The sequence below is a fragment of the Phyllobates terribilis genome, unplaced genomic scaffold (assembly GCF_046119375.1).
Source record: "Phyllobates terribilis strain yellow unplaced genomic scaffold, ASM4611937v1 Scaffold_3__8_contigs__length_932513732, whole genome shotgun sequence".
NCBI lineage: Eukaryota > Metazoa > Chordata > Amphibia > Anura > Dendrobatidae > Phyllobates > Phyllobates terribilis.
Genome location: NW_027362763.1, coordinates 137554945 through 137578829, shown reverse-complemented (window position 1 = coordinate 137578829; position 23885 = coordinate 137554945). Strand labels below are relative to the sequence as shown.

The 23885-nt window shown below is 43.4% G+C and overlaps 1 protein-coding gene across 1 annotated transcript in view; it reads left to right on the top strand.

Moving 5' to 3' along the window:
• The window catches only part of GREB1 (growth regulating estrogen receptor binding 1), a 223965-nt gene that overhangs the window by 42758 nt on the left and 157322 nt on the right, over nt 1–23885 (top strand). Inside the window, exons 2-3 of the mRNA XM_073674150.1 lie at nt 18554–18710; nt 23469–23573. Of these exons, the coding sequence (XP_073530251.1) occupies nt 18554–18710; nt 23469–23573 (262 nt within the window). The remainder of the gene's footprint in view (nt 1–18553; nt 18711–23468; nt 23574–23885) is intronic.

Below are 23885 nucleotides of genomic sequence, written 5' to 3'. Positions count from 1 at the left end.
AGAAGTGGCTACGTCTACGCACTAACCATCGTGGATCACTACTCCCGGTTCTTGGTTGTCGTCCCCGTCAAGGACTTAACAGCTCGAACAGCAGCTAGAGCCTTCCAGCAGCATTTCTGCCGTCCACACGGGTACCCGGACCAAGTGTTGACAGACCAGGGACCTGCCTTTGAACCGGAGGTCTTCCAAGAATTCTGCACTCTGTATGGCTGCCGGAAGATAAGGACGACACCCTATCATCCGCAAACTAATGGACTTTGTGAGAAAATGAACCAGGTGGTAATGGATCTTCTGAAAACGTTGCCCCTGGAAGAACGCAGTCTGTGGCCTGAGAAGCTGCCCGATCTGGTGGACCTATACAACCACATCCCGGTAGGTTCCACCAACTGTACCCCGGCTTACCTAATGAGGGCGAGACCTGGTAAGTTACCTGTTGACCTGGAAATGGGAGTCCTGACACCCGAGGACACTTCACCAGAAGCAGACTGGGACACAGAGAGGCAGCAGCAGTACCGGAGAGTACAGGAGAGCGTGGAGCGAAGTCTCTGTCAGGCTAGGGAAAGACAAGAGAAAACTTACAACCAGTATGCTCCCGCTGTTCCCCTGGTACCCGGAGAGCAGGTCTTGAAGAGAAAAAGACGGCTCCACAAGTTGGACGACCAGTGGGAGAAGGACCCGTACACCGTACTGCCCTCAAGCCACGACAACCCGAAGGTCTGTACCATCAGTAAAGACGGAGGGGAAACCACAGCCATTGTATCCCGGGATCACCTGAAGAAGTGTCCTGAACAGCTACGGAACCCTGAAGAGGAACAAGAAGACCATCGACCCGTAGAGGAAAGGGAAGATATGGTTAGTACTGTGCTCGGAGACTTCCCTCGGTCTTGGACTCAAGTCAATGGTGCAGTTGTGGTACCCGTACTCACCTTCCTCCAACCAGCATCCCAAGCACCTACGGAGCAACAGGTAGAGCTGGAAGAACAGCCGGTCCAGGAGGCAGAAGACCCCACACCAGCAGACCAGGAGGATCAACCTTCTGCTTGCAGTGAGCCTGCCATATCCCTAGTGAGCCAAAGGGCCCGTAGACCGCTGCCCAGTTTACCCTTGACAGCTCCTACACCCTGTAGTTCAGGGCTAGACAGTCAGCTCCGTAGGTCCACTAGGGCCACTAGAGGCCAGTTACCCGCACGTTGGAGGATTTGAAGTGTATAAATTGTTTTATTTGTGGTTACCTGTTTTTCTTGTTGCTTGTGTATAATTATGTGTTTCTAGTTGTTTATAGGAGTCTTTGGTGGATTTACCGGGAATCCTGTGTACATAGTTGGAGCGTAACCCAGGACGGACTAAAGACTGTTAAGGACTCGGGGCAGGACAGACCCCTACCTGGTTACGTCTCCCTGTTTTGGTGAAATGGACACCTTGCTTTCTTCAAAGACTGCACCCGGTTACGGACATGCCGTGACCACCTTTATGTGTTTCTTTATTGTATTGTTATTGTTATATCTTGTTATGTTTTTCTAAAATATGTTTAGTCCCGGAGTACTAAATTTCACTAGGGGGGAATGTGGCACCCCAGGGGTCTGGTTTCCACAGTAACAGCCATGTTATGTCTGAGAGCAGGTGGGAGGTCTCTTGGTCAGGGATCCTATGCATGCCACACCTCCTGCCCAGTCCTGGGAGGGGAAGAACTTCCCCTATATAAACCTAGGGCTGAGGCAGGGTTAGTGAGTAGAGAAGAAGCAGAGAAAAGAAGCAAATATAGGAAGAAACAACAGGAGCTCTGTGGGAGCAGTGTTACAAGGAGTCAGGGGCTGGCAGCTGCAGAGCTCGCCCTGACTGAGAAGTTATCACCGGACCCGGAGTCCGAGGCTGTGGGGACTAACTCCTATCCAGCAGCAGAAACCGACCGGCAGGGGATTGCAGGTCCTCTGGCCCAGAAACCCGAAGGCACGGTCACACGCGTGGGACCAGCACCGCCGTCGTGGAGCGGAAGCTACTAGAAGGCCCCGAGTCACCGGCCATACGGGTGAGCACCACACGGTACACTCAGGGACGTGGGCTACTTATACCCGCCTCTAGCAAGGTAGCCAGAAGAGTATCGTTAGTTTGGGAGGCCTACAACTCCGCCTGGCCAGGGGAGATCCCATCTGCTCAAGGACTGACCAGGCCCCAATCGCTAGCCAGTACTCCGGGAGGGTCTATCTTTGTCACCAGTAAAGACCCTGAACTACACAGTACCGTCTCCGAGTGGTTCCTGCTACCCCCATCATCCACGTTGGCTGCCCTGAGGCCATACCCCTCCCGTTGGGGGTTATACTATGACGCTGCACAATCCTACCACCGGCCTCAGCGGTCTGCCCTGCAGCAGCAGCTCCCTGGCTGCACTCAACGGGTGGCGTAGTCGTCCAACCTCTACCGCTAAAACAGCGCCACTTAGTCTGACTCCCTGGGCACGGACCGGATCACCGCCACGAGACTACAACCCTCAACAGATCCGGCTCCGGGTAAGCTCCCGCGTGCGCAACGCAGCGCGACACAGGCCCAGGGGCGCGTCACTCTTATTTTATATTGTGTCGCCAGGTCGTATATTGTGGTAGGAACAACAGCCGAATAGCACCACTTGGCAGGTGCTGGAATCGTGTATTCATACAAAAGTCATTAAGGAAATGTCTCTCAGGTCTAATTGTCAATCACAATGACTTTGCTTCAGGTGACTGACCCGGTGCAGGTTGACCCAGCCAAATGCCTCAGTACTCCACAGACCTGACATCTGGGTATGAGACTGACATGGGCTCACGTCTGCACATTTACAGAAAACATTCTGCCGGTATTGTGGTCCGCTTTGTTGTTGTTGTTGTTCAGACTGAATAGATAGCTTTGAAAATGTCTTCTGTTCTGCGGGGATGAGAGCACGTTCGTGTCATGTCGACCTGACTGAATATTTAGCAGCTCTTTCGAGCTCAACAAGCTGCATTACGTGATCGCGTGCCCTGCACCTAGAATAGCAAAGCAGAACAGACAGATCCATAATCGGCTCTTGGAAGAGATGTTAATAACATGAAGGGAAGAAAGAGCTTTCTGCGTAATCTATGATGTGCCGCAGTTTCGCCGCCACATTCGTCATGAAATGACCATAATGTACAAAGAATCAAGTGTTCAAAGAATTCTTCATTGACGATCCTTCTTTACTGGGATTGTACCAAGTTATTGAATCATCACATATCAATAGTTTGGTAGGAAAACCATCCATAGGATAAGTGATAAGTTACTGATCGCTGGGGGTCGCATTTGTGACCAGTACATTTTCATTAATTGTATGGTACAAACTCTTTAAAGGGATTGCCCATTGTATTCATCATCATAAGACCTACTGTTTAAAGAGTAACTAAACTTTGAATATTTTCTTTTAAATTTTCTCCGGCAATTTAATGGCCTGTAGATTGGTGGGGGTCTAGGTCCTGAGACCACCCACTGATCGCTCAATAGACCCGAAGCCGACGCTTTACATTGAATCTGAACCTTTCTCCGAGTGCACGCTCAGACAGGAGCTGTGTGCTCCTGTCTGCTGAGCTGTGCACTGATCTGCAGGCAATTAAAGTGCCTGCCAAATTTGTAAAAACACATGCTCATAGTTTAGCTACTCTTTATATCAAGTTTTTACATTACATTTATTTTTAGATTTGTATGTGTTTCCATCAGGGCTGTGGAGTCGGTAAACCAAACCACCGACTCCAACTCCTCAATTTTCCTGACTCCGACTCCAACTCCGACTCCAACTCTAACTACAACTCCAACTACAAGTACAACTTCGAGTCCGACTCCAACTCCGACTCCACAGCACTAGTCACTACTGAGCGTGTACATAAAGTGCAGCACAGATTCATCTCAACTAAAAGCCGAGATCCTCAGATCAGGAACAGAGCAGACCTTTATAGGACATTTCATAACTTTCCCAAATTCTTATGAAAATATTTACTGCACATCCTGCATTGTACTACTGTAACAATATATTATATATTTTAGGAATCGGAGTCAGTCCAGTTTACACCGACTCCACCAAAATGGACACCAACTCTGACTCCGCGACGCCGACTCCACAGCCCTGGTTTCCATATCCTGAAATCTGTCAGTTCTCACTCTGAGCCTAACAATAGACTGACACTTCCTATTTGATAGAGATGGCTTTTCATCAGTCACATCATTATCATCACAGGCAGGGTAACAATGAGAACTAACATTATATATATATATATATATATATATATATATATATATATAATATATTTGAACATATATAAAATAGATAATGCAGGATCCATCATTCACAACAGGTGATGGTCACAAATCGCCTCCTTCCCTGCTCTGCACAATGACCTCTGCACAGGTCACAGAGCATGCCCACAGCACTCCTTTAAAGAAATCAATGAACATCTCCTGTCTATTGTTTCTTATGGTCCATATGGCTGCTGCGGAGTATATCTACGAATGCTGTTAATGGCAGAAAGAAAGCGATGAAAAAATGAAAATGCAGAAATGCATGGCCCGGAAGGGGTTAAAATATAAGACATTTGATACCTTTAGGGTACGAGTAGACGGTGCGTCCGGAATCAAACATCCATAGCTACGCTCGCTACGCTGGACAATTACCTCTCAATTTTGTTTCGCGATCATGCAGCCATTGACTTGCCGCAGGAGATTGGAGCTTCAACCACACTGCCACCGCATTGCCGCTGCACCGATTGACCGTACCCCTATGTGCCCAAAGTGTTTCCCCAGCAGAAGCACAGGGGTTTTACAATGCTCTTCCTGCTCCTCAGCTGGAATCATTAAATGGTCATTTTAATACTAGAATTATATGATGTAGGAGAGTAGTAAATGTGCAAAGACCCTTTAAATTGGATGTCCACTTTTGTTATCCTAAGGGCTTATTCAGACCAGCATATTATATGCACGTGTGCTGCCCGTGCTAAAATCGGATAGCACACAGACCATTATTATTCAAGAGCACTGTTCAGATGAGTTTTTTCGAGTGTCTGAAAAAAAAAAAATCGCAGTTCGCACAAGTCTCTTCTGTTTTTAGATGAGACTCGCCTATGCGTGTCTACTGGTGCGCAAAAAAACCTGGATCCTATATGGATCTCCCGGATTGCTTCTGTTTCATACAGATACATTGCAATTATTATTATCAGGAAGCTGATTTTTTCAGGTATATTTTTTTTCATTTTTGATGTTTAAAATGGATGTTATACGGATGTAACAAGCAGACATACGGATGACAATTGGACGGCATACGGACGAAAATTGTCATTTTTTTTTCTGGATGAAAAATGGACGATTTTTCATACCCTTGTCTAAGCCCGACCTAAAGGAAATCTGCCAGAAGTTTTGGTTCTGCAGAAGTGGTGACAGCAATAGACAGGGCAGCTCTGGGGTCCCGGGATCAAATCCCACCAAGGACAACATCTGCAAGGAGTTTGTATGTTCTCCCCATGATTGTGTGGGTTTCCTCCGGGTTCTCCGGTTTCCTCCCACACTCCAAAGACATACTGATAGGGAATGTAGATTGTGAGCCCCAATGGGGACAGTGATCATGTCTGTAAAGTGCTGTGGAATATATAAGTTAAGCATAATAAATAAATAGGAGACTTGGATATTGTTTTAGACTGAATTCAGACAAGGGTCTGAAAAATTGTCCAGTTTTCACCCCCCACCAAAATAAAAGAGACCACTTTCATCCATAATGTTATCTTTTTACATCTGAATGACATCTGTTTTTACACATCAACAATTTAAAAAATATACCAGACCAAATACTGTTTCCTATATTAAAAATTGTAATGTCTCTGTAAAAAATGAATGCAGTTCGAATGGCCCGTATGGGATCCATTTTTTTTGAGTGTATGGGGGGGGGGGCACACCCTTAGACTTGTTCTGAAAACAGAAGAGACTTGTACATGTGATTTTTTACATGTAAAAAAACCTCTAATGTGAGCAGCCCTATTGAATGGCATTGGTCCATGTGTTGTCCGTTTGCTAACACGGACACTACGCGTATGTACACTGTGTTCCAAATTATTATGCAAATAATATTTTCTCAGATTTTCCCAAATTACCTATATGAATTGCAGTCATTGTAATTTTCCAGTCAAATAACTATTAGAGTACAATTGAAAGGTTTTTGTACAAACTGCCTATGATAACAGTATATTTTTAAAAAATTCAAAAACTCAAACTGCACTCAAAATGCATGTTCCAAATTATTATGCACAGCAGAGTTTTCAACCTTTTCATTTTAATAAAGAACAAAAAAATGGTCATTTTTGAAATTCTAAGCATTAGCAGGTTATTACAAACTGAAATCAAGCAGTTTTCAACTCAAAACTTTATTCTAGGTGATGTTACATTTGCACATAGGACCCCTTGTTCGAAAGGAGCTTCTGAACTCTCTCGTCCATTGAATTTGTCAGGTTTTGGATGGTTTCTGCTTCAATTGTTTTGCATGAGGACAGAATACCCTCCCAGAGCTGTTGCTTAGATGTGAACTGCCTCCCGCCATCATAGACACTCCTTTTGATGATGCTCCAGAGGTTCTCAATGGGGTTGAGGTCAGGGGAGCATGGGGGCCACACCATAAGTTTGTCCCCTTTTATGCCCATAGCAGCCAGAGATGCAGATGTGTTATGTGCAGCATGAGACGGGGCATTATCATGCATGAAATGATCTTGCCGCGGAATTCACGGTTCTTCTTCTTGAACCATGGAAGGAAGTGCTGTTTGAGAAACTCCACATACATTATGGAGTTCATCTTTACCCCTTCAGGGATCCTAAAGGGGCCGACAATCTCTCTCCCCATGATTCCAGCCCAAAACATTACTCCACCTCCTCCTTGTTAGCGCCGTAGCCGTGTTTGCATGGGGTGTCCATCAACCAGCCATCCTCCACTCCATCCATCTGGACCATCGAGATCATTTCATGCATGATAATGCCCCGTCTCATGCTGCACATAACACATCTGCATCTCTGGCTGCTGTGGGCATAAAAGGGGACAAACTTATGGTGTGGCACTTATGCTCCCCTGACCTCAACCCCATTGAGAACCTCTGAAGCATCATCAAAAGGAGTGTCTATGATGGCGGGAGGCAGTTCACATCTAAGCAACAGCTCTGGGAGGGTATTCTGTCCTCATGCAAAACAATTGAAGCAGAAACCATCCAAAACCTGACAAATTCAATGGATGAGAGAGTTCAGAAGCTCCTTTCGAACAAGGGGTCCTATGTGCAAATGTAACATCACCTAGAATAAAGTTTTGAGTTGAAAACTGTTTGATTTCAGTTTCTAATAACCTGCTAATGCTTAGAATTTCAAAAATGACCATTTTTTTGTTCTTTATTAAAATGAAAAGGTTGAAAACTCTGCTGTGCATAATAATTTGGAACATGCATTTTGAGTGCAGTTTGAGTTTTTTATTTTTTTAAATATACTGTTATCATAGGCAGTTTGTACAAAAACCTTTCAATTGTACTCTAATAGTTATTTGACTGGAAAATTACAATGACTGCAATTCATATAGGTAATTTGAGAAAATATTATTTACATAATAATTTGGAACACAGTGTATGGTACACTCGTCCAAACTAGCCCTTGGTCGCGGCATAAATAAATGAATAACATTTTTTTATTCAGGCATGCTGCTTCTGCAAGTGCTGTAAAGGAGTTTCCTAAAAATGTAAGTGCTATCTGGTCTCTACTCCACAATATGGCTCCATACTGTCCAACTAGGAACCTACCACAGCTATCACACAAGAGAAGACAGGAAGGATTGTGGAGCGCTTACTGCAGAGACTGGAGAGCACTTTAGCCATAAAGGCGTTGTCCACTACTTATTATCCCCTCCCCAATGTATTCCCCCGCAACCCATAAGTGTCTTCTGTTGCAGTTACTGCCTGTGAGAGGCGCTATCACTGGTCGCTCACAGGCATCACGTGAACCCCAGCTGAGCCGGCTCTGACACCCTCTGACGTCACGTCATGATTCCGGATGCAGCCGGGGGTCCCTCTTCCGTGTTCCACCGGTGGCTGCTGGATTGTAGGCAGGGTTACTCCGCTCGTCACACCCGGCATCCACCACACGCTCTCCCTCTCCTCATTCATTGGGAAAGCGCGCAGTGGAAGCTGGGTGTGACGCGCGGGGAAACCCCGCCCACAACCCACAAGCCACCGCGGGGACCGCGTCACTGATGTCACACCTCACTTGACGTGACATCAGCGGGGGGTCACGTGATGCCTGTGAGCGGCCAAGGATAGCGCCGCTCACAGGCAGAAACTGTAACAGAGGGTAATTACAAAGACACTTATGGGCCCCGGGGGGGATACATTGGGGGACATAATAAAAAGTTGTGGCCAACTTCTTTAAAGATCATTGTTTTAATCAGGTTTTTATGTTAAATTTGTTTTAAATAATTTTTAGATATTTTTTTTTTAATTTTCTCCATTAGCCCTTACAAAGTATATTGCAATTTTCACATTGGTCACTAAGTCTTATACAAGACTCACACTTCCTGTTGTGTACAGAAGACTTTTCAGTATTTTCATTATCATCACAGACAGGATTACAATGAAAGGTAGCACTGCTACATACAGTAAAGATCACAGGATCCACCAATCACGATAGGCTATGTTACAGCTCACATCCTCTTCCTCCCTTCACAACCACATTTTCCCACACTAGAAGCTCAGAAATAGTCTTTTGTTGCTATGTGAAGAAAAAATGGGAGTTTAAAAGCAGTGTGAAAATAGCAAAATTCTTATTTTTGCTTTACATTATATGAAAAATAGAAACATACATGGAAAAGATTAAAAAATATATATTCAGCATAAAAATCTGACTTAAACATTAGATCATTTTCTGATGATATATTTCTTTAAGGACCACTTGTTACGGAGCACTTATGGGAGTGGCGCATTGGTAAAAAAAAACTCAATTTCATCATTGATGCTATAACTAAAATGGTATGCAAAGGTTATGCCTAAAAATCCCTTTACATGGACCAACCAATTGCACGATACAACTGCCGATCGGTAAACTTTTACTGATCTGCGCTCGTTTGATCTGTGTTAGAAGCTGCCATAGTTCTCAGCAGTACGTGTCCTGTTTACACGGGACGGTGCACAACGATGATCTATTTTCTGTACCAAAGATCATTTCACCTGATGAACGAGCATTTCGCTCATGTGGTGAAATGTGCAGCATGTACAGTATCATTCCCTGGCTGCATGTCTTCAGCCATGTATGTTTGATTTGGAAAGGCTGCAACGTTTCAGAGAAAAACAGACTTTAAAAGCTGGTGGGGACCGGACCGGTTAGGAGATTAATCAGAGATGGGTCCTCGGTGGCTTCTCCTTGTTCACTGCCCTTAAGTGACAGGTCTCTCCCTGCATGCATCTATAGGGAGAGACCTGTCAGTCACTGGCAATGGGCGGGGAAAAGCAGCCGGGACCCGCCTGTCTGACTAGTTTTTGTGCCGCTCAGTCCCCGGCACCTTTTAATGTATGTTTTTCTCTGAAATGCTTCAGCGGTTCAGAGTCAAACATACCTGGCTGGAATCATACCGCCAATGCTTGTTGTTCATCCATTTATCGGCTGTCAGGTTCCCTCCTCACAATTTCTGTGTCTATGACTTCAAGGTGAATCCGTTTCCCCTGACATGAAGACGCTCCAAGGTTCAGTGTTTTGCAGCATGGTTTCCAGTGCCGTGTAATGTGCCAACCACCTGGCAGTCTGACCTGTCGCCCCATTGATTTAAATAGGCACGTTTTATCCATGATGTAGTAGTTTATCTTGTTAATGCAGCCAGAAACCTCAGCAATTTACAGTGTATGGAGCGACATCTTTTTCGGGTGCTTTAACACTGCGTTTTGAACCGGTTCATTGGTCCCGTCGGGGTTTACATTCCAATCCCCCTGCAAAACTGGATTCAGGTATATGTGCCAATGGGGCCATAGATTATAATGGGGCTGACATAGCGAACGTGTGCATAATTTTCGGGCGTGTACGCCTAGTGGAGGCGGACACTAAATGTTTCTATTCTCTAACAGAGAGTAGAGATCTTATCATCTATCCATAGGTTAGGTGATAACTTATTGTTTGGTTGGGACCCGCACCGATCGACACTTTTATCCGTATTAGAATGGAGCAGCAGCTCACGTGCTCGACCGCCGCTCCATTCATTCTCCATGGGACTGCCAGAAAAAGCTGAACGTAGCCCTCTTCAGCCCGCAGGGAATGAATGAAGTGGCGGTAGAGCGTGTACATTATAACATATTGTGTCAATTGGTGCAGGTCACAGCGATCAGACCCCCTCGGATCAATAACTTATCACCTGTCCTGTGGGAAAGTGAAAACCTGTTTGCACCGGAGAACCCACTTAAGGTTCCAGAACATTTATTGCTGTATTAGTATGTCGACTCCTGCACCACCATAGCCATGTATGAATGATAGGTAGAAGCTTCCAGCTCACATCTGGACTGAATGTATCCAACGTGGTAAAACACATCTAATGATTGATTGTCTGCAGACCAGTAACAATGAATGACTTCCTTGTCAGCAATGTGCACCAGTAAATCTAAATAGTGGGGGCGGGTGATCTGAATTGGTCTTTTCAGGAGACATCCTGGGCAGCTTTCATATGGTCAGCTATATCCTCAGGTGAGTGCCCACTCACAGAACATTGTCATATACATCACCGAGGAGGAGCATCTCCATGTATATTGGGGTGCAGTCAGTATATGTAACGTGATTTCTGATCACCCCAAAATATTCATGTCCATAGGTTAAGGCAATATTCCGCAGTCCCTGTTCTAAATTTATGGTCGTCAGTTTGTCCTTCAGCTTAAGGCTCGTTCAGACATCAGTTTTTCTCGTACGAGTGACATCAGTGTTTTTTACTGATAGCCGTTGCACCTATGATAATCTAGGGTTTTTTTTCTTCAAAGAAAGGAAGGAGACTTGTCAGATATTGATCCAAGTGTCGGATCAAACTAGCCAATGCAATGGGTCCATCAAAAAAAAGATCTTTTTTTCATGGACTGTTTGATAAGAGAAGCTTGAGAAACCTCCATCAGTTTTATTTTTTTCATCCACCAGAAACTGATGAAACTCCAACCACACACTGATAGTAAGGCTCTTTCACACGTCCGTGTTTTCAGTACGTGTGGTGACAGTTTCCACACGTACTGGAGACACATACACACGCAGACACATTCAAATTTATGGGTCTGCGCACATGTCAGTGTGTTTCCACGGACATTGGGCATGTGTGCTCCACACGCTGACATGTCCGGTTTTTTTGCGGATTCATAATCCACAAAATTGTCTCATGCTGTACACACACGGATGACATCTGTGTGTCATCATTGTGATGACGGGTGCTGAACGCTGCCCTCATCATGGTTCCCTGCCGGCGCTGCAATCAGCACCAGCAGGGACAATGATGAGGGTAGTAGTGTCTGCTCCCGCTGTGTCCCTGTATAAAAATAAGATTAAAATAATAAAATCCATATACTCACTCACCTGTCCTAAGTATCCCCCACTGTAATCCTCTGACCTCTTATGCCGAGGAGCCGGGGAGAATGTGCCGCTGCAGTGAGTGGCTCCTGAGCTGAGCTCAGTGAGTGACAGGACACCGCTTCTGAGCTCAGCTCACTGGAACGGCTCATTCTGCCCGGCTCATCGGCACCAGTGGTCAGAGGGGGACACCTAGGACTGGTGAGTATATGGATTTTATTATTTTAATCTATTTTTACACAGGGACACAGTGGGAGCCGACACTACTACCCTCATCATTGCCCCTGCTGGTGCTGATGGTAGTGCTGGCAGGAACTATGGTGAGGGCAGTGTTCAACACCCGGCATTTGGGAACAGCGCTAACTGTACACTGATTCCCAGGCGCCGGTCTGTGTCATCCTGATGCGGCACACAGGTGGCACACATGGACACACAGGACATGGATATCTCCGGTACCGGAAATATACGGACCGGCTTAAAACTGACTCTGAAGACTCTAATCAAAAACACAGATGAAACTCTGGACCGATTTCCTCAAACGAGACACATCCCTAAGGCCTCATTCAGGCGTCCGAGTTTGATCACCTACACAAAATAGTGTTACCAGGGTCATCAGGGATTAGATACAGTGCTCAGCAGAGTGTATCACACATGAAGGGATTAGATACAGTGCTCAGCGGAGTGTATCACACATGAAGGGATTAGTTACAGGGGTCAGCGGCGTGTATCACACATGAAGGGATTAGTTACAGGGGTCAGCAGAGTGTATCACACATGAAGGGATTAGATACAGGGCTCAGCGGAGTGTATCACACATGAAGGGATTAGATACAGTGCTCAGCAGAGTGTATCACACATGAAGGGATTAGATACGTGGCTCAGCGTAGTGTATCACACATGAAGGGATTAGAAACAGGGCTCAGTGGAGTGTATCACACATGAAGAGATTAGATACAGGACTCAGCGGAGTGTATCACACATGAAGGGATTAGATACAGGGCTCAGCGGAGTGTATCACACATGAAGGGATTAGATACAAGGTTCAGCGGAGTGTATCACACATGAAGGGATTAGATACAAGGTTCAGCGGAGTGTATCACACATGAAGGGATTAGATACAGGGCTCAGCGGAGTGTAGCACACATGAAGGGATTATAAACAGGGCTCAGTGGAGTGTATCACACATGAAGGGGTTAGATACAGGGCTCAGCGGAGTGTATCACACATGAAGGGGTTAGATACAGGGATCAGCGGAGTGTATCACACATGAAGGGATTAGATACAGGGCTCAGCGGAGTGTATCACACATGAAGGGATAAGATACAAGGCTCAGTGGAGTGTATCACACATGAAGGGGTTAGATACAGGGCTCAGCGGAGTGTATCACACATGAAGGGGTTAGATACAGGGATCAGCGGAGTGTATCACACATGAAGGGATTAGATACAGGGCTCAGCGGAGTGTATCACACATGAAGGGATAAGATACAAGGCTCAGTGGAGTGTATCACACATGCAGGGATTAGATACGTGGCTCAGCGGAGTGTATCACACATGAAGGGATTAGATACAGGGCTCAGTGGAGTGTATCACACATGAAGGGATTAGATACGTGGCTCAGTGGAGTGTATCACACATGAAGGAATTAGATACACTCCACTGAGCACTGTATCAAACATGAGGGATTAGGTACAGGGCTTCAGCAGAGTGTATCACACATGAAGGGATTAGATACAGGGCTCAGCGGAGTGTATCACACATGAATGGATTAGATACAGTGCTCAGTGGAGTGTATCACACATGAAGGGATTAGATACAGGGCTCGGCGGAGTGTATCACACATGAAGGGATTAGATACAGGGCTCAGTAGAGTATCACACATGAAGGGATTAGAAACAGGGCTCAGTAGAGTATCACACATGAGGGAATTAGATACGGGGCTCAGCGTAGTGTATCACACATGAAGGGATTAGATACAGGGCTCAGTAGAGTATCACACATGAGGGAATTAGATACGGGGCTCAGCGTAGTGTATCACACATGAAGGGATTAGATACAGGGCTCAGTAGAGTATCACACATGAGGGAATTAGATACGGGGCTCAGCGTAGTGTATCACACATGAAGGGATTAGATACAGGGCTCAATAGAGTATCACACATGAGGGAATTAGATACGGGGCTCAGTGGAGTGTATCACACATGAAGGGATTAGATACAGGGCTCAGTAGAGTATCACACATGAAGGGATTAGATACAGAGCTCAGTGGAGTGTATCACACATGAAGGGATTAGATACAGGGCTCAGCAGAGTGTATCACACAGGATGGGAAATGTTAATGGCTACATTAGGGGAACGTGTGAGAACCATTTTCCCCCCTGACATAGTGGCTCATTGAGCAGAATGTGATACCTCTCGTAAAGGATCTACATGTTCGTTGATTGCCCAAATAACCGTTTGTGAGTCATTGCCCAGTGTAAACCGGCCCACCGATCTAACATCCAACCAGAAAACACTTTTGTAGTTGATCACATCATTTAGGTGGATAGAAAAATGATCGTTCGGCAGCATATGTGCTTGCAAAAAGATGAGCTGCCGACAAGAATAAAAGTGAAGGAGAGCAAACGATCGTACGAACATTCTCACAATCATTGTGAATGAAAAATATAAATGATAGTGAATTGGGCAGCACAGTGGCTCAGTGGTTAGCACAGTGGCTCAGTGGTTAGCACAGTGGACTTAGTTGCAACGCTAGGGTCATGGGTACAAATCCCATCTGCGAGGAGTTTGTATGTTCTCCCTGTGTTTGCGTGGGTTTCCTCCGGGTTCTCCGGTTTGCTCCCACACTCCAGAGACATACTGATAGGAAATGTAGATTGTGAGCCATAATGGGGACAGTGATCATGTCTGTAAAGCGCTGTGGAATTAATGGCGCTTTATAAGCGAGGAAAATACATAAATATATTGATATTAGCGTGTGCCGATCAGCTTCTTATGTTGCCAGCGCTCGCTGCTTATAATTCAGTGACCTCTATAAAGGGACCGCTCCGACGCCCCTTATCTGACGAAAAACAAAGCATCAGACTGGGAGAATGAGGAGCTGATAAATCTGAGCTTCCAACCAGCTGTTTGAATTGCGAAAAGGAATTTCTAGAATTATTCTCCCTAATTTATCTTCACGTCTTCCGAAAAGAAAAAGACCTTGACCTTAATTTTTCTGCTGTGCAGAGCAACAAGATGTTCGGTCAATATTTCATACATGTCTAATAGAAAATGTGAGAAAAGCCAAGAATGGGACAGACACATAATAGATGTTACTCTTCTTCATCGCAGCAGCAGACAGAAGTAAAACAAAACTCGGTGTTCCCTTGAACAAGTACAGTACATTCTCTGACGAGAGGAGCGCTCTAGTGCTGGAAGCAAAGCAGGCAGCGTCGACGTCTGAAGTTCATTTTACTCCGAGAAATATGGAGGGGATGCAGACGTAATAACGCTCTAATGTTATCGTCACATCTGTATTCCTATATCAGTTCCTCCAACCAGTGTGGATCCCAATCGATCCTCCATATCTCACACTTTCAAGCCCTTTCAGAGAAGCTAAAAATCATCTCAAACAACGTTCATAAGAAGTCGTTCCCTATCATTTACAGGGTTGTGAGAGAGAGGGGGCTTCCTCTCTCATTCTATCAGCACCCATGCAACGCGATTGTGGAGAGCCGAGAAGAGAGGAACCGTGTATCTTCACTCAAAATTCATGTAAATTCTCTGGTCAAATTTCCCCTATAAAGGCCCTGTTTTGGTGGAACTGGTCGACCATCTGATATGTAAGAGGGCAATCCGACTATCCCCGGACTGCTGATGTCAGGGGTGCCAGGGGTGTCTGGCAGCGGCTTACTCCCCTCTCGTCATCGAAAATATATGCACGCTTGGCCAAACCGAACATACATGAGTACAGTAGGTGGGGGCCTGAAGAAGTAGTTTTTTGTCTGCTAGCTATTGGATGTGTATGACCATCTTAAGGTAACTTAATAGTGTTAACCACTGAGCCGCCATCCTGCCCATTTTTAAGCATTGTGGAACCTCCATCACTGGCGACTAGTGTTATGATGCTTTGTGACCCAATTCCCGATGTTGTGTCTAGAATTGCCGGCCCCCCTTTTACAAAGGCGATCTGTGCGGCACTAGGGGGCTCCACAGAGGAGGACCCATTCCATTTTTGTTTTGGAGCATGGTGGTGTCTAGCATCACCAGAAAGTGGACTTTGCGGTCCTATCCCTGATCGATTTGCATGGATATCTGAATGCGTCCTTACAGTCAGATTTGCTGTCAGTGATGTACTAACATTATTCATCCCTACATTTTTAGAATTATGGGGCTATAAAGAATGAATTGGAATACTTGATTTATTCATTCGTTCATTTATTAATTTATCTATTATTTTAGATTTTTTTTTCCGTCTATCCTTGTAAAACATTCACATTATAAAATAAATTGTTTAAAAAAAGTTTCGAAAATAATCATGAAAACAATGTATCTACATTTCTTAAAAAATAATGCAAAATGTGTATTCATTGAATTTGTAAAAATAATGGCGCCGATTCCTGGTGTTTTATATCCCAGTCTTGATGAAGGGTGCACTCGAATAAAATGCGACAAATTCGTTAAGAGGAGAACACCTCTTAGTTTGTCACATCTTCCAGCTGCTGTGCTCCATCGTAAGAAATGGACTCGGGTCAGCAATGGAGTATATTGATCTCGTGATTTACACTACTTTTGTAGCGCCAATTATAATGAATTTGTCAGCCGCGCACGTGCCCTCCAATTGAGCTCTGACCACTTTTCAAAAAAACGTAAAAAACTACAAAAATTGTCAGAATTCTGGTGAAAACTGATGAATTAGGGCCAACGTATAGTAAAAAAAAAACCCCAAAAAATAGACACTGAAAAAAAATCACCCATAAATATGAGTTTTTACTTTGGTTTCTAAGAAAACAAACTTAGTCACACTTTGGTAGTCACCAAGCTTTCTCAAGCTCCTGAATGGCACATCAACTCCCATAAGTTTGTATAATAAGCTGTTCAAAAAAGAGGATTTCCTTTTCTTTACCCTGTATCTAAACTTCCTGGGCTAAAAAGAGTGTCTTTCTGATGCCCACATTTCCCTTCCACCTTAGCACTCCGGACACAAGCCCTGCCTGCTCCTAAGTAGAGTGACAGTCCATATGGGGGTCTATAGTAGTTAGGGGCATAACTAGAGTTTGATAGGCCCCAGTGCAAAATCTAGACTTGAGCTCCCCAGCTGCATGTTGGTCAGATGTATGGACCATTTTAGCTTTCTAGATCCTATAAAGACATATGCGTTCCATTTAATAATGTCCCCGGTCCTGTAACAACATCCCCCATCATGGCCAGTTCCAGTAATAATGTCCCCCATCCTGGGCCCCTTCCTGCTATAATGTCCTCTTTTTTGCTGATCTTCTCCAACACAATTTTGAAAGAAATGATTCTTCTCACCTTCCTCCGCTCCCATGACACGCAGCATCCTCTTCTACAGTATAGCCCATGCAGAAGCCGGCAGCTGACTTCAGCTTGCCTGCCATGGTGAATGATGTCACTGCAATTCCTCACCTGTGACTTACATGCTGATACCTACTGCCAGCCTCTGATTGGCCGGCAGCGTGTAATATGGTGCAGGGAGCCAGCGGGTCTCTTCGCCGCAATACATTTCAGCTAAATCTGCATCTTCGGCTGCCCAGCTGAAATAGGCGCTAGCGTTGGTGAGCCCCCCTCCTGCATGGACCCGGTCGCAGTTGCACACTCTGCCACCGTGATCATTGCTCTTCCGGTAGTAGTGTCATATGGAGGTTTGTAGTAGTGATCACTATATATCACATGTTAAGTACCTATTTTCTTTTCTTACTTAAATGCATGTATTTTAGGCTAAAAAAAAACTCCAAATTTTTCAAATTGGGTTTCATTAAAAAGGTTTGCACCATTTTAAAGGCTCTTTGATTTCTTTGATTTCCTTCACATCCAACTTCGATGTGGTCTGTGGTCATAAATCAACTGAGAGGAGCTTAGAAAAAAAAAAACAGATAAAAGAGCTACTAACTCCACATCAGACCTTAACTGCGAGCTGACTGACGGTTTCTCAGTTAACTCATTCTGCAGCCAACAATAGACAGTGCAACACATAGGCTATAGAGGGCAAACAGTGCAAAAAATTTAATAAAACCCAATTGCAAAAATTATTTTTAGCCCCAACTCCAGTAAAAAAAAAAAATAGTAAATTGTCCACTGATATCTATTAAATTTTTTTTTTTTAGGTATTTGTAAAGTTAAATTATCTCGCCACTTGAATATGTTTTTTTCAATAAAATAAAAGATACGGAGTCTTCTGTCAACAGCTTAACGATCTGTTCTAAGAACTAGTTGTGTATGACGTCCCGAGATCATCACGGATGACGTGTGGGGTCGGCGTGTCTCCACGATGAAGGGGTTAATTGGAGAGTTGAGATGTCTCTCTGCTCACAATGAGCCTCTATCTCTTTTTTTTGGAGGTAGGAGATGTATTGTCTGACAAACAGTTCTTACTGTGATGTTCTTGTACTGCTTGTAAACCATAGGGAGTCTTGTGTGGGATCACAGATCCTTTATATAAGGTGTCAGTCAGTGGTCACTGCCGGGGACTTGGAAAGAGCTGCTGGCAGGTTGTTTCCTGTAATATATCAAGCCCAGGCTCAGATCACACAGTCACAGAGGAGGAATCGGCTGCCTGATTGCAGCTACACAGTGCTCCCTCCAACACTCTGCTCATCACTCTGCACCAGGACACACAGGACTCTGGGCTTCTCTTCTATCACCACCATGGTCCTTCTATACCAACACCCATACACGTGACCCGCAGGATCGCAGACCAGAGAACACTTGTACTTTGCAAAAAAAAAAATATATTTTGTCCTTAACTTCTGTGTTCTTCTCCTCCTATGGAAGATGGGGAATTCGTATGCCGGACAACTGAAGACGACGCGTTTCGAGGAAGTTCTGCACAATTCCATCGAGGCTTCGCTGAGGTCCAACAACTTGGTCCCTAGACCGATATTTTCCCAGCTCTACTTAGAAGCTGAACAGCAGTTATCATCTCTAGAAGGTAAGAGGCTGCTCCTTATTCTCCTTTCTAAGGAGGACTTCTCTACTGTTCAGGTGTCCAACATAAAACCCAAAATTCAACGTCGTGTTATGCTGGACTATGGGTATATCTACATGGAGTTGGTATGGAGTATCCCACCAAGAACTCCATGGGCTTCCTATGAAATGGACCTGGGACAGATGCGATAAATTATATTCTGTGTACACCGATACAGAATATGTCGGTGCTATGTAAAGGGCCAATACTAGAGTGAATATGGAGACATCGAAGACCCAGGAGAAGAAGAGGGATCTGAGCTCAGGAGCTGACTATCTTAGAGGAGCAACAACTGGGGTGGGGGATGGAGACAAGGAGAGGGGTCTGCTGGTAATGAGGTATTGGGGCGGACATGGGGGTGCACCGAGCGGTCACATTGGGATTTCTAACATCCTACAATTTATACTAAGAATAGAATAAAACCCCCAAGAATGTAACGGTATCATCTGCAGGAGATTTATAAAGTAATGAGAATGTAAAGGATTGTTAAATATCGTAGGTAATATATGACATTATCAACCTGTCAATAATTTACATCATCTGCGAGATACAATTTATGAAAAATAAGCTGACATTTTTCAAAATATAAAACAGACTCCAAAATCCATGTATTTATCTATGTATGTACCTATTGGGTTATATAGATCATCTATTATCTATCTATCTATTATCTATCTATCTTCTATCTATTATCTATCTATTATCTATCTATCTATCTATCTATTATCTATCTATCTATCTATCTATCTATCTATCGCATATCTATCTATCTTCTATCTATTTTATATCTATTATCTATCTATCCATATCCATCTACTATCTATCTATTATCTATCTATCTGTCTATCTGTCTATCTATCTATCTATCTATCTATATATCCCATATCTATCTATCTGTCTATCTATCTATCTATTATCTATCTATCTATTATCTATCTATCTATCTATCTGTCTATCTGTCTATCTATCTATCTATCTATCTATCTGTCTATCTGTCTATCTATCTATCTATCTATCTATCTATCTATCTGTCTATCTGTCTATCTATCTATCTATCTATCTATTATCTATCTATCTATTATCTATCTATCCCTTTCTTGGCAGTATATATATATTTTTTGCATCTAGATAATAAAAATATCTCTATTATAGTCATTCGTAGCTGCATCACTTGTAATATTATTACATCATAAGAGACAAATCATCAATAATAATTACTATCATATCAATAAGCCGTCATCATTTCTATAATAATTATTGTTACTATTGATGCCAGGTTTTCTTATTGGTTGTTTTTTTATTATTAGTTTTGCCAACTACCTATAATAATCCGTAGGTCATCAATGGCAAGAATTGTATGTCTATTTCCCATCTAATCTATAAAGTCACTTGTGCTGCTATTGGACATGATAGGAACTTAACCATGTCATTACCGCTATGAAACGTAGCAAAATCTTAGTGTTTCCACCAGAACACCCTGTATTATAATTATCGTTAATATAATATATTATGATGAATATTTATTTACTAAAAAGCAAAAAATATTGCTTATAATATATATATAAAAATCACCAGCAAAATAATAATAATAATACTAATAGTCGTCAAGTTTGCAGACGAGTCCCAGCAGTTTTTGGTTGCAGGACTTGTCTGGAGTCTTGCCGTCTCTGTGTTGCCCTCGTCTACGTCATGTGGGGGCAAATAACCACAACAAAGATGATTTGCAGTTCGATAATCCTTCTTGACAACCCCTGTCTTTTATGTGGGGGCCAGCCATATTGGTTGTCACCCAGCTTTCTTCAGCACTGCTGTCCTTATTAATAATGATCTGTTAGTAATTTCTATCCATCAATCGACTGCACATGATATAAGAGTTGAGTTTATCATTTTAAATGGTTTCCTGAAAAACAGGTTAAAATTTCTAAAAATTAAAAAAAAAAAAGAAAAATTAATAAATAATGACAATATATATATAAAAAAACAAAAACAACAACAACAACTCTTGACGTGTTATCCATAGTGAAGTCGCCACTAGATGTTCATTTTTACAGTGAGTATAACAATAATTTACTGATAGTTGGGGTCCGAATGCTGAGACCCCCAGTGATCCCGAGATCCGACTTTGGAATTCCGAGAAAGGGGTCCTGCGGCCACGTCCTGACTGCACATTTGTGACCTCTGCTACATTCATTGTCTATGGGACTGGCGGAAAGGAGCACTAGATTTTCTCCGTCAGTCCCATAGACAATGAATGAAGCGGGGGCTAAACATGCGCACCTCCGCTCTAGTTACAATGGGACTGCAGGGACCCGTTCTCAAGGTTCCAGAGCCCCGATCTTGATATCACTGGGGATCCTAGTAGTTGGCTCCCCATAATCAGTAAGGTGTCCCCTATTCCAGGTATAAGAGTTATCTTGTGATTTTGGGAATAACTCTTTAAAGTTAGAACTGGTAAGATGAAGCTGTAGGATTCGTTGCAGACCTATGTAAAACCGAAAATTCACTGTGACATCATACAGTAAAGGGCCAAACGACACCCAAATGGTCATCATACTAACACGTCCCGTGGATGTACTCAGATCAGGGTGCCATGTTCGCGATCTGCCCCACACGTAAAGCTCCTTGGTGCTCATGTTTCTCTGCCTTTCTCAGTAAGGTGATAAATTTAGTTTACTTCCTAATTCCCTGAAATTTCCTGGATTAGTGGAGAAGGGATTTTACTATTCATTTCACTGCATTCACCTCCGGAAAGAAAAAAAACAAACAGGATTAAGGATTTAGCAGGCAGAGCAATGTAAGATCGGAGCGGGTTTTCCTCTCTAATGATCTGGGATTTGGTTATTGTATCGGTGATCGTTGATATGTATTTTGCCATGTTTTTGTAGAGCTTCTTCCAGTTGTCCTATCCATCTTATAGTCCCCATACACATTAGGTTAAACCCCCCTCCATACACATGGCAGCTATCTCCCCAAAACTCCCCCATATACAGTATAGCTTGCTGAGAGAGCCACTGGCGACTTATCGCTAGAGAACAATAGGGTCAGCAGTCCAAAATCTGACATGCTGGATTCTTATTTTCCACCGACCACCATCTGTCGTTGGCTCCCATACACATTAGACTGTCTGCTGAACCTGTAGATATCGGCAAATTCGGTTAACAAGAGTCTGATGCGTGGGAGGGGCTTTAAGTTGACGAAACCCACCAATATTAGTAAGATCAACCGATAATCTAAAGCATATGTATGATCCTGATCCCTGGAGTCTGGCAGCTGCTTTCATAGAGAACACAGGAGCATTCAACTGCACGTTCCTGTGTAAGGCCTCATTCACACATCAGTATTTGGTCAGTATTTTGCATCAGTTTTTGTATGCCAAAGCCAACAGTGGAACTTACAGAGCAAAAACATAATTGAAAGATTGACACCTGTTATGTATTTTGGAGACACTCCTGGTTTTGGTATACAGATACTGATGAAATACTGATCAAAAATACTGATGTGTGGAGCCCAGAAATATTTTCTACTACTAAAGGCTCATTCACACATCTGTTTTCCACGTACGAGTGCTCTCTGTGCTTTTTACAGATAACACTCATACCTATTATAGTCTATGGGGCTGTTCACTTGTCCTTGATTTTTTGTGGACTGAGTGGTTCATACAAAATCGCGGAGACATGTTCCGGATTGGTCCGAGAGGTGGATCGAACTCGTTAATGAAAGTCTATGGGTCTGTGAAAAAAAATCAGACAGAACTCGGATGCCATTTTTCACAGACTGATAGGAGAAGGTGAAGAAACTAATTTTTTTCTCACCAGTGAAAAACTGATGAAACTCTGACCATCCTCTGATGAAAATCTCCTGAAACTCTGATCAAAAACACTATTGAAACTTGAACCATTTTTCTCCCATGAGAAAATCACTGACATGTGAACAAGGCCTAACAGAGTAAATTTGAGTCGTAGGCAGAAAAAAAGTCATAGGTGCTATTTGTCATGTGTAACATTTTAGCCAATCACGTCAAATACAGCTCCTTGTGTCTTATGTGATTGGTTTAAAAGCTGCAGGCGAAAAGTAAAATTGGAGAACCCACTATGTCATGCTTAAAACCATGAAATTGGGGCTGAAAAATCATTTTTACAAATGGGTTTCATTAAAAATGTTGTGCCATTTGGTCTAACAGGCTCTTTATTTTCCTGCACATTCAACTTTAATGTGATCTGTGGTTATAAATGAGCTCAGAAAAAGATGGATAAAAGAGTTAGAAACTCCCTGTCGTAGAGTCATAGCGGATCCTGAGATCACTCATTCTGCTGTCAGTAATGGACAGGGCGACACAAGGGCTTTAGAAGGCAAACGGTTCAACATTTTTAAGGAAACCCAATTGCAAAAATTATTGTTTAGCCCCAATTTCATGCATTTAAGTAAAACATAAAAAAAATGTCAACCCCTTTAAGCTGTATAAATTTAGCATCTAGCTAATAATCAATTTCTGACTATTCGCTTGTAGTTTATAAGACATATAATGTTTGCACAAATTGGCTTTTTTGTGAGCCGGCGCTGGGCTTGTGCTTAGACAAAACTGCCAAAAATAATAAGCCGAGCTGCAGCATGAAGCCTAAGGGGGGAGAGACTTTTAGTGTCCAGTACTGAACAATTTTAATTGTTTTTCAAGATAGCTGATAAAATTACTCATTGGAAAACATTTTCTTTCATTTTCCGTAGGTGGAGTGGACAATGAAGATGATGATGAAGAAGATGATACATCTGGGTCAAGTAGCCCAGCACATTCGAACAAACCTCCACCTGAAGGCTGCTGTACGACTGACGGTGAGGACTGGGAGCTGGCGGTACATGTTGCAGAATGTCTTCTGCAAAGCTGTGCACCAAGCCTCCAAAATATTTTCGACCAACTGAAATTCTTTAAAAATCCGTAACACGTCCTCCTTTCCATTAATAAGTAGATCCATTGAGACAGCATTTCACTGACCCCTAACGCTGCCATACTCATTAAAAGACTATTGGCCAAATTTCTTAGGACCGGTCACCCCATCCATTGTGCTCTTCCGAAAGATAAGCTGCCCCTAGATGAGTCTACCTGCTGCTTTTCCCCTTCCAAGCATGCTTGTGTATATTGCTTAT